The following is a 19,684-nucleotide window of genomic DNA, read 5'->3' on the forward strand; positions in this document are numbered from 1 at the left end:
AGAAACGACATATTAAGTTTACAGCAAATATAACAAAACTAAGTATTTAGTTAGCAATATTTAGTTAACCTAAACGTTTGTTAGCAGCCATGCTAACAATGGTAGCAGTGTTGGTGAACTTTTCCTGGAATCGTTGCAGGATGTGTGTGAATAATTCTGGTTGCGTAATCTCTGGATGTGCTGCTGCTTTAAGAACATCCGGGCATCTCTGGCTGTCTGCGGATGACATCATTGATATTGTGAGCGGTGTAAACCGAGAGCGGACTGGGTGTGAGGCGCAACCACGCAGCGGAGAATCAGCGACTTTGAGGCTTTTATTTATATTTTATTTCTCCGACTGAAATAAAATGCAGTGAAGTTGAAGCGCCGCAGCGGGAGGGACGGAGAGGCAGCGCAGCGTGCGGGCTGCGCGTTCAGGTCACGCATCTCTGAGGGTATGATCCGTCCCGGACTCCGTCGGCGCGCCGCTGTCCATGGTCCTGACTGAGACGGAGCGACCACAGAGCCGGTGAGGAGGTTCTGAAGGTCCTGGAGGTTCTGGGAGTTCTGGGGGTTCTGGGTCGTGTTGGGCTGCAGGGCGCGGTTAGGATCCGATGCTGCGGCTGCGGCCGTCGCTATCTGGGGCAGATGCGTGAAGCGTCCCGCCTTGTTGTGGCTCCTGGCGGAATATCTGCACAGATGCGTTAGAGGCTGCTCATTTTCCTGCGTTTGGATGCGGGTTGTGGGTTCCTCATGGAGTCGTTGGAGTGAAATGTGGAGCTGGTCCTCATGGAGCAGCGGGAGATCCGGCTTCCCTCCCTGCAGCTGCAGGACGGATCAGTTACACAACTCAGCCCGTCCTGCTCCGCTCTCACTCATCCAGCATCAACACAGGGGAGAACCAGAAACAGTTCCTGTAGGGAAACAGGAAACAGCAGCGATCATTAAGATCATTAAATCATTAAATCATTTAGTCTGTTAGAAGAGGGGAAAATGTTTTAGTCCTTCAACATCTTCACCATATGATGCTAAATATTTAGCTACCTTAAATATTTAGTTAGCAAATTAGATGTTTATTTTTGAACTTTAACATTTATAAATGAATGAATAATAAGGTGAAAATTAATCCTGTTTCTTTTCGTCTCTTCTGACAAATAAACCAAAATGTTGCTGATCATTTTTCTGTGGCTCCGTCAGTAACTGACTGGTTCCAGAGTTTCTTGCTGCCGCTGCAGCTCTCGGTGTTTCTGCGGTTCTTCGTTCCTCCTGGTTCCTCTGACCCAGACTCATCTTCATCACTGCTTTTCCTCCTCTTCCTCGTCTCCTCCAGTTTTCTTTGCGCTCATGACACAGCAGAGTTTCTTTTTCCTGCAGCTTTGCACCACTTTGTGTTTGCTGTATTGATCAGCAGTGACTGACCGATGGTTGTGTTGTGTTGTGTCCCAGAGAGGTGAAGCGCTCCGGAGCGATGGAGCTGCGCGTCGGGAACAAATATCGCCTCGGGAGGAAGATAGGCAGCGGGTCCTTTGGAGACATCTACCTGGGTGAGAATCACAGCGTCCTTGGTTTACTCACACACTTCCTCAGGTTTTTGTTTCTTTTTTTACAGTACTATACTCAGACCTCTTCTTTTTCAATCTGAAAAGTGTGGTGTGCATTTTGTATTCAGTTGTAAGTCTGTGCATAGAAATTTCATGTTGTGGGATATATTTAAGTCTAAAGCCTTAAACTTTTCCTCATTTTTGCTAAAAATGAGATCAAACTCAGTCAGACTAGATGGAGAACATCTTTAAATATCAGGTTTTAAGTTCGAGTTAGATCTGGACTTTGACTAGACCCTACAGTAAAGTGGGTTCTGTGACTTGAGGCAGTTGAGGCTACTGCTAATATATAACAATAATTTATCCTTGCTAGCTAGCAAAGGTATATTAGCAGCCATGTTAGCAGGAAAATTGGTTCTGGTTCCTGCAGTGGAAACAGAGGGAGGAGAAAAACTAATGTAGCTAAAACGATAGTTAGCAATGGTCAAAGTTTAGCTATCGTGCTAATTCCTGCATATTTACACTGCCATGAATTGTAGTCATGTTGATTAATGTGCACTGTGCTAATTAAATCAGATAGATTAAATTAAATGAAGCTTTTTGTGTCTATTGTTTGTAAATTTATGGTCAGTCGGTTTGACAACGTTGTTGATCCTTAATTCATTCATTCATTCATTCTGCGCTTTAAGTCTGTTTCTGTCCGTCTGTCTCTCTGTCCGTCCATCAGGATCAAACATCGCTACAGGAGAGGAAGTGGCCATCAAGCTGGAATGTGTGAAGACCAAACATCCGCAGCTCCACATTGAGAGCAAATTCTACAAAATGATGCAGGGAGGAGGTGAGGCTTCCAGATGACATGAGTTTAAATGGATCCAGTTTCCTGATGCTCCGATGTTTTCCCTCCAGTGGGAATTCCCTCCATCAAGTGGTGCGGCGCCGAGGGAGACTACAACGTCATGGTGATGGAGCTGCTGGGGCCCAGCTTGGAGGATTTGTTTAACTTCTGCTCCCGCAAATTCAGCCTGAAGACCGTCCTGCTGCTGGCCGACCAGATGGTGAGACAGACAGACAGACAGCAGTAGATAGGCTAGTGTTAGCATTGGATAGGCTAGTGTTAGCGTTGGATAGGCTACCATTAGGATTGACTAGTGTTAGCATTGGATAGGCTACCATTAGCGTTGGATAGGCTCGTGTTAGCATTGGATAGGCTACCATTAGCATTGACTAGTGTTAGCATTGGATAGGCTACCATTAGGATTGGCTAGTGTTAGCATTGGATAGGCTACCATTAGCGTTGGATAGGCTTGTGTTAGCATTGGATAGGCTACCATTAGCATTGGATAGGCTAGTGTTAGCATTGGATAGGCTACCATTAGCATTGGATAGGCTAATGTTAGCATTGGATAGGCTACCATTAGCATTGGATAGGCTAATGTTAGCATTGGATAGGCTACCATTAGCGTTGGATAGGCTAATGTTAGCATTGGATAGGCTAATGTTAGCATTGGATAGGCTACTATTAGCGTTGGATAGGCTAATGTTAGCATTGGATAGGCTGCCATTAGCATTGGATAGGCTAATGTTAGCATTGGATAGGCTACCATTAGCGTTGGATAGGCTAATGTTAGCGTTGGATAGGGTACCATTAGCATTGGATAGGCTGATCACTCACAGCTCTTACTTGTTTCTTTAAACAGAAAATGGTTGTCATGTCTGTAAGTGACAAACATTGACGTGTTTTTAAACAGTTTACTGTAATGCAACATGACATAAAACATAAACAAACTGTACAATAAAAAAGCAGAGCTGAAGTTGGCTTCAGGTTGAATACACTAATGTTATTTAATTTTCACAAATCAAATAAAGGTTTAACAAATCAATGTAGGTTTTAAATGTTCTGGTTCTAATGTGGAATAGTCCATGTTTGAAGAGCCTCAAAGTTTTTAAATTTAAACAAATTAAAATGACTCAGTTCAGTGAAACATTAGCTGGAATCGCCCTTTTTCCATTTGCTGAGTCAAAGTCTGAAGTTTGGCACCAAAATTCACAGTCAGAGGAGCAAAATGGCCGAACACCAGGGAGACAGAAATGTTTGGGTTCTGACTCGTCGTACCAACGCCGGGTCGACCTTTCCTCCCCAGATCAGCCGGATCGAATACATCCACTCCAAGAACTTCATCCATAGAGACGTGAAACCCGACAACTTCCTGATGGGCCTCGGGAAGAAGGGCAACCTGGTCTACATCATCGACTTCGCCTGGCCAAGAAGTACCCGGGACGCCGAACGCACCAGCACATCCCCTCATGAGAACAAGAACCTGACCGGGACGGCGCGATACGCCTCCATCAACACCCACCTGGGCATCGGTAAGTTTCCCCTGCTGGCCTCCAGTCTCACCGCGCCGCCGCCGCTTCACGCCAGTGAGTTTTCCTCCACAGAGCAGTCGAGGCGAGACGACCTGGAGTCTCTGGGTTACGTCCTGATGTACTTCAACCTGGGTTCGCTGCCCTGGCAAGGACTCAAGGCTGCAACCAAGAGGCAGAAGTACGAACGAATCAGTGAAAAGAAAATGTCCACCCCTATTGAGGTCCTCTGTAAAGGATACCCCTGTGAGTGGGAGGTCAGATGAGAAATGCATCATTTTGCAACAGTTTGTCCTTGAGATCCTCATCATTCCTTCCTGTCTCCGCCAGCTGAGTTCTCTACCTACCTGAACTTGTGTCGCTCTCTGCGGTTCGACGACAAGCCCGACTACTCGTACCTGAGGCAGCTCTTCAGGAACCTTTTCCACAGGCAGGGCTTCTCCTACGACTACGTCTTCGACTGGAACATGCTGAAGTTTGTGAGTGTCTCGTTTTTCTGTCTTTAAGTTCAGGAAACATCTTCCAGAAATGGGAGAACTTTGGCTTGTTTGAATGCATCCGTTTTCCCCAGATTGGACTCTTTTCTCTGTATGTTTTGCCACCGTCTTCAGCCCTACATAACAGATCTAGATATTCCAACTCTTTCCTAAACACATCGTCCAGAGATGCATCCCTGATCTTCAGGTCCACAAAGTCACATCCAAACCAAACCCTTCCGTCTGGGTTCTGTCCACCATGTTTGATTGGAGTTAGGAGGTATTTGCGGTGATACTGTGTGTCGTGTTTAATCCTCGTCTTCGTCTGTTTCAGGGTTCCAGCAGGACAGCAGAGGACGGGGAGCGAGAGAGGAGAGAAGGAAAGGAAGGTGAGGAGCGAGCCGGCGCGGGTCAGAGAGGAGCCGGAGGTCGAGCCCTGCCTCCAGGTCCGAACCCTGGTGCCGCCAACCGAGTCCGGAACGAGCCAGAGACCACTCCTTCCAACCAGGCGTCGCGTGGAGCCCAGCCGTCAGGTCCGGAGGCCTTCTGGGTAAAACACCGTCAGACCAGGTTTAGTTTCTGACCGCTGTCTGCTGCGCGCAGGAAACCGGTCGCCTCAGGCGGGCCGGGCCGAGAGAGCCGAGAGAGAAAGGAAGGTGGCGATGAGGCTCCACCGCGGCGCCCCCGCCAACGTCTCGTCCTCCGACCTCACTGCACGCCTCGACCAATCACGGATCACTGCCTCACAGGTAGGAAGTCTGGGATGGAGACCAGGCTCTCTGTTAGCCTGTTGGGTCTGTTGGTGTTTGGACTTTTAGGGTGATGGTCCAGTTGACCCGGTTCTACTGGAACCAGAACTCCATCATCTGCTCCACCTGCAGCTGCTGTGGTTCTGAGTCAAACCAACCTGTTCCCCTCCTGGCCTGTGGGGGCGCTGCACCAACAACCACTGAAGGAAACCACACAAAAACCTCTGAAGACACTGAGAGCAACTTCCTTCTTCACCAGATGGAAACAAGATGGAGGTGTCAGATTTTAGTGTTGGAGGATTTCTCTTTAGTCTTTGGCTGAAGACCAGGAGACATTTCTGCTGCTAGCGCTAGGCTAACATGTTAGCTTTGGTTGGATTTACCCAGAATGCCCTGTGCATTCACTTCCTGTCTTTAGAGCGGTTTCTGGTCCGCTTGGTGTTCACATTCAAACCGAACCCAGACCGAGGTTTGGAGGACCAGAGGTCAGAGGTCAGAGGTCGGTTAGTGTTCACACCTCACTAACTGAACTGGACTTTGACTAGGCAGACGGACTGGAGTTGGATTAAACCATAACCCTGGGCAGAGCTGAGGGCTGAATGCAGCCTTAAAAAATTATTAACAGATTTAGAAAACTTCCTGTTTTCCTCTAATTCTGAAAAAGGTTGAATTTTAACTGATGATGAATCGAAGCAGATGAAGAAACGGAGGACTGAAGAAAATATTCAACAAGAGAGAAAATTTAATCACCAAGAATCTGTTTCCTGTATTTCTACAGATGTTGGTTCGTCTTTAACAGCGTTTTAATAATTTAATGTTTTTTTTCGTGTTTGACCAGAATATGGATGAAGAACCTTTTTGTTCATGTTCTCAGATGATCTGAACCAGGAGGGCCTGGAGGTTTTTAACATCTGAGTTGCTTTAAGCTCCTCTGTTCTCCTCCATGTAGGTCAGTGTGCCGTTTGAACATCTGGCAAAGTGACGTTCTGCTGGTGAGCTGCAGGTCAGAAACACAGAAACACAGAAACAGAAACAGAAACACAGAAACAGAAACACAGAAACACCTTCACAGCATCAATCATCTGTTCCTGGTGGAAACATGGCAGCAGCTGATTGTAGATCAGCCTCAGTCAGACTCAGCTTTTCCTTTTACTGACTGACAGGATGCAGCTTTAGCCGTCCTGCAGAATGTTCACATCTTTAACTCTTTCACCTTATGAGGTATTAAAACTCAAACTTTATTGAGGCAGCCGACAGACAGCAAAACACGTAAACTCCAAAACACATATGAATGAAAAAAGAAAATCCTCCAGATAAAAAATGCTGCAAGTGCAAAAAATACAAGTAAAAACCTACAATGAAGAAAACAGATGCAAAACAAAATTAGCTGAAGCTAATGCTAAGCCGTTAAACACAGAAAATGATGGAAACTCATTTTAAACTCCTAAACACAAAAAATTAGCAGATGCTAACTCTAAATTACTAAGTACATAAAAATAGTTGAAACTAACACTAAACTGTTAAAGACATTTAAAAATTATTTAGTCTCTAAAACAAATTTATCCTTCAATAAAAGGTTTAGCTGAGACCAAATCAGCAGGTTTTATTAGAAAAACAATTAATAACGCAAAGGAAAATTATTGATTTTGTTTTAATTCATCATGTAATTAATTGATTTATTGCTAATTGTGACAAGCCCACTGCCCCGCCGTTCCCTAGCAACCCCTGACGAGCCCCAGCCGTTCCCTAGCAACCCGTTCCCTAGCAACCCAGTTCTAGTTCCACTGGCAGATTATTTCACTTAAAACAAAACATATTTCCCATATTATAAGTGAAATAATCTGCCAATAAAGCCAGAGCTATTTGATCAATAATGAGGAATTATTGATTTAAAACAAGTTCCTGTATCTTGATGAAAAGTGATTTGTATTGTTTTATTTCAACTAAACTAAAATATTTGCATTAGAAACTAAACAAAAATAAGATTTTTGTTTTTACAGTTTTTGACCAACAAGTCAGGAAACTTTTAGACCCTTTTTCAAAAGTTAAAACTTTACATGTAAATTTTCTGCTGAGCAAGTAAAGAAAATAATGTAAAAAAACTATTTTTCATTTGTAACTGAAGGATAAATAAATTAGTTCTGAGTTCTGCCGTTAAACCGTCCGGTTTTGTGACGTTTCTTTGTTTTGTGTCCCATCATGTAGCAACCGAAGGGCATCGAACCCCCGACTTTCAAATCCAAATCGAACGAATGAAGGCATGAATGGTGAGGGAGGCGGCGGGCGAGCGAGGACCCAGAGCGTCTGTCCGTGTGTCTTCCGGTGGGAGCAAAGCCTGATGGGAAACCAGTGGAAGAAGGAGAACCTCCAGCTGAACCAGTTTGGTTTTTGTTTCAGCGCTGGAACCAGGAGCCGGGCGATAAACTTCACTCCGTTTCACCTCCACATCAACACTGAGGCTCAATTTGCACAAAAACAGAACGAAAACATCAAAGTGCACAAAAAGGACTAAAATTACACAACTGTGATTTATACGTGTAATCGATGAAAAAAGATCGATTTGCTTTTGTTTGAGAGTTAAATCTGCTGTTATTTATTCTGATCTAAAGTTGAAGCCAGATATTTACATGCTCTGTATAAAACGACATTCTCACACTCTGAGGGTTATTTTCCTGTTTTACTGCAGTTAGGACTAACTTTATTTCTGTTAGTTAAATGTCAGACTCATGAGGAAGATAATGTTTCTTAATTTCCTCTTGACTGGGATCAAAGCCTCTCAGGACGGTTTGCTGGAGTGGATCCAGTGGTTTCAGACACGACTCTGATTGGACGCCATTAAAATCTTTAATCAAGTTAATAACAGGGTCTTTAATGAATTAGTCAATTTAATCAAAAACTAGCAACAAAATCTCAATTCAAAACCCCGATCATTCATGGAGCTTCTTTGGAAATGTGGATTGTGGATCCTAACATTAGCACTAGCTAATGCTAACATGTTTAGCATTAAGAATCTATCACAGGCTAACATAGCTTAGCTGATAGGCCGTCTTTTCCAAGATCCAATCAGATTGAAGCTGAAATGAACCAGAGAAGAATCTTCCTCCTCCATCACTCTTCTGTGTGCGTCATATTTACGGGCGTACCAGAAACGCATAGATACAAAGGTTCCAAACAAAAAAGATTCATTAAAATTTTTACTGTAATTAATTGAAATGAATGTGTCAAAGTTCCTGTGATGTTTGTCTCTGTGTCTGTTTACAGACTGTAAATTATTTTTTTATGTTTCTTTTTTAGCGATGGCTTCTTCATCTCTGAGCGGCCTTTCAGCCCAGGCTGATACACGACCAGGAAACGGAGCTGTTTTCAAACAATAGGTTTAGTTTTTGATGCTGTTTTATGCCTCACTGCAAAAACACAAAATCTACCAAGTATTTTTGTCCAGTTTCTACTGCAAACATCTTATTATACCTGAAACAAGACAAAACTAACTTGCAAGTGTAACCACCGCCAACCACCAGGAGGGGGCGCTGTTTCACCCATTACACATGAACCCAAACTTGGAAGTGATGACAAGTGGAATTCTATACAACATTAACTATGTTACACAAGACACAGTAAATACTAATACCTTTATACTAATGAAAAAGCTTCAGTTTCACTGAATCAAACCAGGATGGTTTATGTAATCCTTACTGAGGTAAAACAGGAAAAGTTTATTCTGATTTATTGTCAGAACCTTTTTACACAGAGGATTTATATCTGGTTGCAACCTGCAGCCTTGGAAGCTAAATCAAAAGTTTGGGTCTCAGTAGGAGAGGATCAGAGGAAAAGAGTGAATGTGAAAAAGTTTCTGCTTTTGGAAAGTCTCCATCTTTGTTCGTGTTCTTGTGTCATGCTTCTGTTTCGCCTTCAGCTTTGCTTTAAGGACCCAGAGGAAATGTCCGGATCAGGAAAGACGTGAAGAAGTTAATTGAATGCGAGCTAGTGGACGTGTACAGCAGTAGGAGTGTAGATACGACTCGGCAGAATGTGACAGAAAACTTATTTTTCTTTGATGAACCTTTAGAGTCTGAGACAAAAAGGAAAAACTGGCGACTGTTTTCCTTTTTCCTGCTTCGGTTTTATGACTATATTGGTGTTTATTTTCAGATTCAATAAAAGTATACGCAGCTTACCCAGACTCCTGGTCTTGTTTCATGGGTAAGAACGGCCTAGTCAAAGTTCAGACTTAAATCCTGTATCCAGTCTGACTGAACTCAAGCGGTTAGAGATGTAAATAAGTTGCAGCAACAACTACAGTGGATGGAGGAGAGCATTCATCTTCAACAACATGATTTCTGAAAATAGTTCTGTTCATTTGACATCTGACAATAATAGAAAAACAATTAAGCTTGTTTATAAATATAAAACTAAGTCTCTTACTTGTTTTAGTCAAGAGACCTTCATAATATAAGAGACCTTCATAATAATACTCAAATAGAACTAACAAGCACTTTTTTAACCCAAAGTTACTGAAGTAACTAATGGAATGAGTAAATATAAGTAGTTAGGAAGCTGATGAGGAGCGTCATTTCCCACGCCAGGCCCAGTTTGGACAGGAAACCGGAGGATACTGTGAGTGGGAGCAGTTATACGTCACTGTCATCTTCTGCGAGTCCCAGAATAACGCTGCGCAAACTCACTGTGCTCAGGACATAAGCCCCGCCCTAAACTGGAGTGCTTGTCATCTGATTGGTTAAGACAGTTCGCCCTGGTGTAATGGGCGGAGCTACTGTGATGTGGCGTTATTAATCCAACTGAGATTCTACATCAGAGCCGTTACCAAGAGAGAGAAGGACGACCCGAACCGAACTGACTGCTTATAAACTCAAACACCTACCCGAAACGTCAGAAATGGACCAACGGAACCAGTTAAAGAAGAGAACCGAAGCTGCGGAGCGGGCGAGCTGAACTTTTAGCGGGGAGTTTAGTTGTTTCGGTGGGAGACGGTGAGAGTTGACGGGCGGTCGGTCGGTCCTCCGGGGAGCCAACATGGATGTCCTGGGAGACACCGGGCGCCTCTGAGGAACACTTCCTGCCGTTTCTGGGTTACTGGAACCGAACAGTTCTTGTGGAGCAGCGCGGAGAGGTTCTGAAGCAGGGCTCAGTTCACCAGGTGAGTCCGGACCGGAAAAACTATCATCTGTTCTCATACTGTAATAGCAGTATATTCTGTCTTTGTTATTTAATTAGTTTAAAAAAACAGTAATTTTTATGACACCATTGTGACTTTTATATTATAATTTAATCACATTATTTTTCATTCAATGCTAATCATGAAATAATTATTTTTTAATACGATTAAATTGTTCGTTTCAATATATTTGAAATACAGTTAAAGATATTTAACCACATTATCAGTTTATTGGGATAATTTTTAAAGAAAGCAGAAATATAATTTTATTGTTATGGCCATTAAGATAATCCAGTCTGGCTGTCACTAATGTTATGAATCACACCCCGACAACTTTCCATCTGTTGCTTTATCCCTCACTTATTACTCCTGTGTGTGTGTGTGTGTGTCTGTGTGTGTGTGTGGTGACCTTTGTCACCTTCCTAATGAAACAGCCAGCTGTCCTTTTGCCTCCATGCAGCATCGTTATGCAGCATCGTTTACATCCCATTGTGTTCCCTGCTGCTTCTGGTTGGTCCATCAGTTTAATGAAACCCCCAAAATAAAATAATCTCCTGGTTCCTACTGGAGATCCACCAGCCAGACATCAGAACCGGACGATTTTTCTCAACAGGTCAAATAGTGACTTGATTTAATTTTTCAGAAAAAACAGTTTCAACTGTTTTCTGTAACGGTTTGCTTTAACAAACGTTTGTGTTTGAGTGTTTGGGCCGGTTCTGACTGATCTAATGGCTGCTGGGTCGAAACCAACAGAATCAATATGTGAAACCAGAGGGTAACCACAACACACTGACTCACTGTTCAGTGAAACCGGACCGGTCCGGTTCTGACCCGACGGCAGGCGGTCAGATCGGAGCAGCAGGTTGATGATTGATGATGATCGACCGGTTCTTCGTCTTGTCTTCCTCCAGCTGGTCAACGTTTACTGCTTCCTGTCCAGATGTTCAGGCTGCGGCGCCGGGACGTCCCGCAGCCGGACCCGCCGGGCCTGGACCCGGACCCACACGCCGCCGCCCCCATGGGGCCCAACATCTCATGGGTCCACGAAGCGCCGGTGCTGGGGTCGGCCCAGCCCACCTTCCTGATGTCGCCGGCGGCGCAGGCGGTGTCCGGCTTCTTCGTCTGGACCGCGCTCATCCTCACCTGTCACCAGGTAACGACCGGACCGGCAGGACCGTTAGCCACAGTTAGTTCTGGTTCTGACTCTGGTTCTGGTTCTGTGTCCAGATCTACATGCACCTGCGGTTCTACAGCGCGCCGCAGGAGCAGCGGCACATCGTCAGGATCCTCTTCATCGTCCCCATCTACGCCCTGGACTCCTGGCTCAGCCTCCTCTTCCTCACCAACGACCAGTTCTACGTTTACTGTGACAGCGCCAGGGACTGCTACGAAGGTCAGCCGCCATCCAACCGCCATCCAACCAGACATCCAACCAGACATCCAACCAGACATCCAACCAGACATCCAACCGTCATCCAACCAGACATCCAACCAGACATCCAACCGCCATCCAACCAGACATCCAACCAGACATCCAACCAGACATCCAACTGTTCATCCAACCAGACATCCAACCAGACATCCAACCAGACATCCAACCAGACATCCAACCAGACATCCAACCGCCATCCAACCAGACATCCAACCAGACATCCATCCGCCATCCAACCAGACATCCAACCGTTCATCCAACCAGACATCCAACCAGACATCCAACCGCAATCCAACCAGACATCCAACCAGACATCCAACCAGACATCCAACCGACATCCAACCAGACATCCAACCGCCATCCAACCAGACATCCAACCAGACATCCATCCGCCATCCAACCAGACATCCAACCGTTCATCCAACCGTTCATCCAACCAGACATCCAACCGCAATCCAACCAGACATCCAACCAGACATCCAACCGTCATCCAACCAGACATCCAACCAGACATCCAACCGCCATCCAACCAGACATCCATCCGCCATCCAACCAGACATCCAACTGTTCATCCAACCAGACATCCAACCAGACATCCAACCAGACATCCAACCGCCATCCAACCAGACATCCAACCGCCATCCAACCAGACATCCAACCGACATCCAACCAGACATCCAACCGCCATCCAACCAGACATCCAACCGCCATCCAACCAGACATCCAACCGCCATCCAACCAGACATCCAACCAGACATCCAACCGCCATCCAACCGCCATCCAACCAGACATCCAACCGCCATCCAACCGCCATCCAACCAGACATCCAACCGCCATCCAACTGTTCATCCAACCGCCATCTAACCAGACATCCGACCAGACATCCAACCAGACATCCGACTGTTCATCCAACCAGACATCCAACCAGACATCCGACTGTTCATCCAACCGTTCATCCAACCAGACATCCAACCAGACATCCAACCAGACATCCAACCAGACATCCAACCAGACATCCAACCGCCATCCAACCAGACATCCAACCGTTCATCCAACTGTTCATCCAACCAGACATCCAACCAGACATCCAACTGTTCATCCAACCAGACATCCAACCAGACATCCAACCAGACATCCAACCAGACATCCAACTGTTCATCCAACCAGACATCCAACCAGACATCCAACCAGACATCCAACTGTTCATCCAACCAGACATCCAACTGTTCATCCAACCGTTCATCCAACCAGACATCCAACCAGACATCCAACCGCCATCCAACCGCCATCCAACTGTTCATCCAACCAGACATCCAACCGCCATCCAACCAGACATCCAACCGCCATCCAACCAGACATCCAACCGCCATCCAACTGTTCATCCAACCGCCATCCAACCAGACATCCAACTGTTCATCCGACTGTTCATCCAACCAGACATCCAACTGTTCATCCAACCAGACATCCAACCAGACATCCAACCGCCATCCAACCAGACATCCAACCGCCATCCAACCAGACATCCAACCAGACATCCAACCGCCATCCAACCAGACATCCAACCAGACATCCAACCGCCATCCAACCAGACATCCAACCGCCATCCAACTGTTCATCCAACCGCCATCCAACCGCCATCCAACCAGACATCCGACCAGACATCCAACCAGACATCCGACTGTTCATCCAACCGTTCATCCAACCAGACATCCAACCAGACATCCAACCAGACATCCGACTGTTCATCCAACCGTTCATCCAACCAGACATCCAACCAGTCATCCAACCAGACATCCAACCAGACATCCGACTGTTCATCCAACCGTTCATCCAACCAGACATCCGACTGTTCATCCAACCAGACATCCAACCGTTCATCCAACTGTTCATCCAACCAGACATCCAACCACACATCCAACTGTTCATCCAACCAGACATCCAACCAGACATCCAACCAGACATCCAACCGCCATCCAACCAGACATCCAACTGTTCATCCAACCAGACATCCAACCAGACATCCAACCAGACATCCAACCAGACATCCAACTGTTCATCCAACCAGACATCCAACCGCCATCCAACCAGACATCCAACCAGACATCCAACTGTTCATCCAACCGTTCATCCAACCAGACATCCAACCAGACATCCAACTGTTCATCCAACCGCCATCCAACTGTTCATCCAACCAGACATCCAACCGCCATCCAACCAGACATCCAACTGTTCATCCGACTGTTCATCCAACCAGACATCCAACTGTTCATCCAACCAGACATCCGACTGTTCATCCAACTGTTCATCCATCAGTCTCTGTTTTTTCCACATATTTTAAATCCAATAATTGTAGAAATTTTTGTGATAAACTGTTGATAATTTTTTTTCTACTTGGACGTTAAAATCTCTTTGAAATCAACTGAAAATTATGAAACATATTTTGGAGAAACTGTGAGAGTTTGACATGAAAACCTTTTATTGAACTGATGTTGAAAGTTGAACTTTTCAAATTCAACAAATATCAGCTGGTGGAGGTTCTGGTTCTGGTGGAGGTTCTGATGGAGGTTCTGGTTCTGGTGGAGATTCTGATGGAGGTTCTGGTTCTGGTGGAGGTTCTGTTGGAGGTTCTGGTTCTGATGGAGGTTCTGGTTCTGGTGGAGATTCTGATGGAGGTTCTGGTTCTGGTGGAGGTTCTAGTTCTGATGGAGGTTCTGGTTCTGATGGAGGTTCTGGTTCTGGTGGAGGTTCTGGTGGTTTATTGTCAGGATGACAGTTGGTGAAAGTCGTCTGATTGTCTTTGTTTTCCTTTTTGGACTGAAATATTCTGGTTCTGACCCGTTGATGTCAGAGTGAAGTGGATCTGATTCATCAGAAACGTGGATCTCCTACGTCACATCGCCGCCTCCTTCCTCCTCCATCCTTACATGGAGCATCTCTCCTCCTCCTCTTCTTCTTCTGCTCAGATCTGTTTTCCTGTTGCTTGGCAACCGTGCTCAGACTTCCTCCCCCTGCATCAGATAATGGATTCTGCTACAGAAGCTCTCGGCTGTTGCATCACCATGGCAACCGCTGGGTGAAGGATGGGTGGAGGCCCAGGTGGAGGCTGCATCTTTTGACCTGGGTTCTGTCTTTCAGGCGTCGGGTCGGGTGGAGTCGGTCCAAACGGGCGGAGAGATGAGAATCTTTTAGTGACTGAAGATTCAGAAACAAATTTTTCTATTCAAACGATCCAAAGATTCTGGAAAAGACTGTAAATAAATCAAATATTTAAATATTCAAATTCCATCAGTTAATATTTAAACAAAAATAGATTTGTCTAGCTCTGTTACAATAATCAATAATCAGTTAATATTGATATTGATTAAAACAAGATCAATAACTTCCATTTGCATGATTTATCACTTTTCTCTTCTCCACATTTTGGTAGAAAATTCTTCAGTTTGTTTTTAACTAAACCTTGTCTGAAGTTTTGTTTCCATAGATTTTATATCATTTCATTTGTTTGATTTATTTTGTATTTAAAATGTCAAATCCATCAAAAGTAACAATCTGCTTCTTCTTCTTCTTCTGTCTCTGCAGCGTTTGTGATTTATAACTTCCTGAGTCTTTGCTTCGAGTATCTGGGCGGAGAGAGCGCCATCATGGCGGAGATCCGGGGGAAACCAATGGAGTGAGTCCAGAGAAAACCAATAATCTAATCAATAATCAATGAATCTACAGATTATTCTCACAATTAAAAGATTAGTCACATAAAAAATTCAGGTTCTGCAGTTTTCATAAATATACAGAATCAGAAATTTGCTGTGTTTCTAATTGAAAGATGTGTTTATATTCCAGTTTGAAGTTTTCATGTTTCCAGTCACTAACAGAAGCTGCTGGTCGTCTCCAGGTCCAGCTGTTGCTACGGTACCTGCTGCCTGCGCGGCCGCCCGTTCTCCATCGGGTTCCTGCGGTTCTGTAAGCAGGCCACGCTGCAGTTCTGCGTGGTGAAGCCGCTGATGGCCGCCGTCGCCGTGCTGCTGCAGGCCTGCGGCAGATACAGAGACGGAGACTTGGAGTGAGTCCGGCGGCAGACCCGCACGCCTCAGACCTCTAATCTGTGTCTAATCCCATTCCTGCCGTCTCGCCGCAGCGTTGCCGGCGGTTACCTGTACGTCTCCATCGTCTACAACGTCTCCGTCAGCCTGGCGCTCTACGCCCTCTTCCTCTTCTACTCCTCCACCAGAGAGCTGCTGAGCCCCTACAGACCCACGCTCAAGTTCCTCACCGTCAAGTCCGTCATCTTCCTCTCCTTCTGGCAGGGTAGGAGTCTTCATCACTCTTCATCACTCTTCATCATGGAGTCTTCATCACATCCGTTAGCAACGCCAGGCTACCAGCTTCTCTGTCTCAATGCGAATAGATGTGATAAAGTACTGGGACGTAACGAGTGACAGAACGCCAACGCTACACACACCCTGGGTCACGGGGGTGGCAGCATCATGCTGTGGGAAGCAGGTTAGGGTTGATGGTCGGATTAAATCAGGACCAGCAGCCAGAGACATAGTTCAGATCACAGCAGATTCATGGCTTGCAATGGCCTAATCAAAGCCCAGACCTGAATCCAGTGGCCCAATGTGAAAGTTCACAGATTTTCTACAACCAAAATAAAATATTCAGAATCTGGAGAATCAGGTTTCCCTCCAAGTCAGAAATCTTTTACTGAACGTTTCTGGTTTTAGTTTCACTTCCTGTTGTTTTTCTGTTCAGGCATGTTGCTGGCCATCCTGGAGAAATGTGGGGCCATTCCTCAGATCAACTCTCCGGAGGTTTCCGTGGGCGAGGGCACGGTCGCCGCCGGTTACCAGAACTTCATCATCTGCATAGAGATGTTTTTTGCAGCTCTGGCCCTTCGGCACGCTTTCACCTACCAGGTCTACATGGACAAAAGCCTCAACTCCACAGGTCAGGGCGCTAAGCTAGGTGATAGAGTGCTAAGCTAGGAGCTAAAGCACTAAGCTAGGCACTAGAGCGCTAAGCTAGGCGCTATAGCATTGAGCTAGGTGCTAGAGCACACTAGGCTAAGCTAGGCACTAGAGCACTAAGCTAGGTGCTAGAGCACTAAGCTAGGAGCTAAAGCACTAAGCTAGGCACTAGAGCGCTAAGCTAGGCGCTATAGCACTGAGCTAGGTGCTAGAGTGCTAAGCTGGGCGCTAGCTTTCAGAATGCTAAGTGCTAGCTGCTCCTCATTCGGTTCTCATTTGCTGACTCAGCATCGTGTTTCTTTCCTCTCTGCTGCACATGAAGGATTTCTTTCCACATGCGGAGAGTTTGGTAGGTTTACCTCCAGAATCATTTCTACCGCCTCGTTGTGTTTTTATGTGTCTGGTTTGAATCCAGTTGTTGTTGTTTTTGTAACTTTTGATTGAAATGAAACCAAAACCAAAATGTTTGAATCATTTGACCAAAAATCAGAAACATCTTAAAATCCTTCAGTGTCAAATAGAAAAAGTTTCACACTGTGAGGAATGTTTCCGTTCATCTGGATTCATAAACATTTATTCCTAGAACATAAACACTGACCTGGTTTGAACAGTAGATGGCGCTGCACATTTATAGTTGAAACAACAGGAAGTTATGACTGAATGTCAGACTCACTGGATTTAAAGAGAGAGAGAGAAAAATCCAAATATGAACAGAATAATTTCTAACCAGATGAAATCATTGCAAGAGTTCTCATAAAATTACAACTTTATTCTATTTTCATCATTTAAAAATCTTAATCCTGTTTTATATCTGTGGCAAGAAGTTTAATATGAAGATGTTTTATTATAAATCAGCTTGTCACACTCCAAGTCCAGATCCTGCCCTGTGATGTCATTTCCTGTGTTTCTTGCATTGTTTTGGTGATTTTTTTAATGAATCGGTTTGAGCCGCTGACCCTTCCTCCTCCTCCTCCTCCTCCTCTTCCTCAGGCCGCTGCGCCCCGATGAAGAGCATCTCCAGCAGCCTGAAGGAGACGATGAGCCCCGGCGACATGGTCCAGGATGCCATCCACAACTTCTCGCCGGCGTACCAGCAGTACACTCAGCAGGCCACGCTGGAGCGGGGGCCGCTGCCGCCGCCGCCGCGGGCGCCACGCCCTGCCACGGGCGCTGAGCGCCGCGGCGACACAGAGAAAACGCTGCTGCTCAGCTCAGACGACGAGGTCTAGAGCCCAAAGCTTTCTGAAATCTAAAGAGAATCAAACCCGATGCAGGCTGGTTATTCTGGGAGGATTTATGGGAAAATCAGGAACCTTCAGGCAGAAACTGGAGCAAAACACTCAGATGTCTGAGTCTGTGGAAACTCACTGATTTAAATCTGAACACTTTAATATCACCTCATTTTTATATTTTCATTTTTTCTTCCTAAATACGTCGCTCAGTCGAAATCTATTCTTTAAAACTGATTATTTTTACCAAACGATGGAACGATCTGAAAATATGGGCCAAGGCCCATTATTACCAATTAAATATCAATATAATTGTTTATTATAGTCGTGCAATATGATGGAAAGGAACATCTTGTTTTATTTCAAAAATATCTTTAGATTGTTTTCCAATATTCTGATATTTAAATAGTTAAAGATCAGTTTTAATAACTCGTGGAAGTAAACATTAGCTAATATCGTCTTCAGATTGTTTTACCAAACGATGAACCATATTGATATCAATTAAATATTGATATTGTTTATTTTTTATATGATTGAACAATGTGATCAAAGAACATGATAGGAATAAACATCAGTTATTAATATTGGCTCAGCTTTACCTGTTGGTCCAATATATTAATAAATGACTAAGATCGGCAGATTACGATATTAATTGCGATAACAATGACTCCGGGTGCCGTGCACCGATAAATCGGCTCTGATTTCCTTTAATTTGAGAAATCGGCCGATGAAAACGGCCGTCACTCTCTGTTGCAATTTTTCTTGCTATATTTATCGACGTTTCAGACATAAAATCGACGTCGGTGAAAATCGTCAGGTGGTAAAGATTGATGATCGGCCAGAAAACTGCAGCTTTGATTCCTGGTCGTCACCCGGCTCTTAAATCTAAATATTTAAGAAAATATTATCTTAAATATTGAGTGGCTTAAAAATGTGACACACTGTTTTTCATTTTTGTTGTTGTGTCTGTAACTCTAACAGTCAGGCCCTGAAATGCCAACAGACTCAGTTAAAAAGTGAACATAAAGTTTACATTTCCTGTTTTTCTTCCATTTGGAAGCACTTTTTTTCTCCCTCTGGAGCTTTTCATGTGGTTTTTGTTTAGATCTCCCCTCAAGCAGCTGCTCTTTCTGTTTTTTACTCATAATTGGACCTGTTGAGTCATCTGGATGAGTCATGGTGAAAATACCAACTTGTTTACTTTGTACTTTCATTGCTACGCTGTAGTTCAGGCCGTGGCCACCAGAGGGCGCGCTAAGGGGCGCGCTGCCTGTTCAGTCCAGAGAAAATCTAAGATGTTAACCTGATTCTTTTTGTATTTTTATTGAGTAACTTTGTTTTTAGTTGTTCAGTCGTTGCTGTGATGAACGGATGAATAAAATAAAAGCACACTGGGTTTGAATTGAGGTGAAAACGTTGTTGATCCTGGATGTTTTGACATTATCGGCACGTTTCCAGCTGCTCCTGACGTAGTGTGGGTGGGTGTGTGTGTGGGGGCGGGTGTGTGTGTGTGTGTGGGGGCGGGGGTGTTCGGGAGCAGGACGACTCAGCATATTGAGGTTCCCAGGGAAACCTGAAAGGAACCAGTTTGGAGCTCAAACCAGTTCCTCTTCTTCTCTGAGCCGCTGGAATTAAGATGGCGCCAGGATTCCTGCCGAGCCTGGAAAAACCTGGAGAACAGTTTAAGAATTCTCAAGGTTTGGATCAAATATTCAAGAGAAATTTTATCCAAACGCTTCATCCATCATGACTTTTCTCCCGTGTAGTTTTTTTTTTT

At 44.9% G+C, this 19,684-nt stretch overlaps 2 protein-coding genes across 4 annotated transcripts; both read left to right on the forward strand.

The window, feature by feature from the left end:
• Nucleotides 1-214: 214 nt before the first annotated feature.
• csnk1e (casein kinase 1, epsilon) lies at nucleotides 215-9,283 on the forward strand. Its single transcript, XM_044101777.1, has 11 exons — nucleotides 215-508; nucleotides 1,426-1,523; nucleotides 2,248-2,358; nucleotides 2,427-2,575; nucleotides 3,662-3,887; nucleotides 3,960-4,130; nucleotides 4,215-4,363; nucleotides 4,695-4,893; nucleotides 4,964-5,109; nucleotides 6,059-6,112; nucleotides 7,315-9,283. The coding sequence occupies exons 1-10, from the start codon at nucleotides 474-476 to the stop codon at nucleotides 6,089-6,091; spliced, it is 1,317 nt and encodes a 438-aa protein (XP_043957712.1). The 5' UTR covers nucleotides 215-473; the 3' UTR covers nucleotides 6,092-6,112; nucleotides 7,315-9,283.
• A 595-nt stretch (nucleotides 9,284-9,878) lies between these two features.
• On the forward strand, nucleotides 9,879-18,079 carry tmem184ba (transmembrane protein 184ba). 3 transcript variants are annotated; one of them, XM_044101780.1, is made up of 9 exons: nucleotides 9,879-10,264; nucleotides 11,223-11,435; nucleotides 11,510-11,675; nucleotides 15,294-15,384; nucleotides 15,604-15,771; nucleotides 15,847-16,016; nucleotides 16,464-16,658; nucleotides 17,001-17,027; nucleotides 17,669-18,079. In XM_044101780.1, exons 1-9 carry the CDS (start codon nucleotides 10,145-10,147, stop codon nucleotides 17,905-17,907), a joined length of 1,389 nt encoding a protein of 462 aa, XP_043957715.1. In that variant the 5' UTR covers nucleotides 9,879-10,144; the 3' UTR covers nucleotides 17,908-18,079. The 3 variants fall into 3 exon arrangements, with proteins under 3 accessions (XP_043957715.1, XP_043957716.1, XP_043957718.1); XM_044101783.1 differs by having other exon boundaries at nucleotides 10,129-10,264; nucleotides 11,194-11,435; XM_044101781.1 differs by lacking the exon at nucleotides 17,001-17,027 and having other exon boundaries at nucleotides 9,882-10,264.
• Nucleotides 18,080-19,684: the final 1,605 nt, after the last annotated feature.

The sequence above is a fragment of the Gambusia affinis genome, linkage group LG20 (genome assembly GCF_019740435.1).
Source record: "Gambusia affinis linkage group LG20, SWU_Gaff_1.0, whole genome shotgun sequence".
Lineage (NCBI taxonomy): Eukaryota > Metazoa > Chordata > Actinopteri > Cyprinodontiformes > Poeciliidae > Gambusia > Gambusia affinis.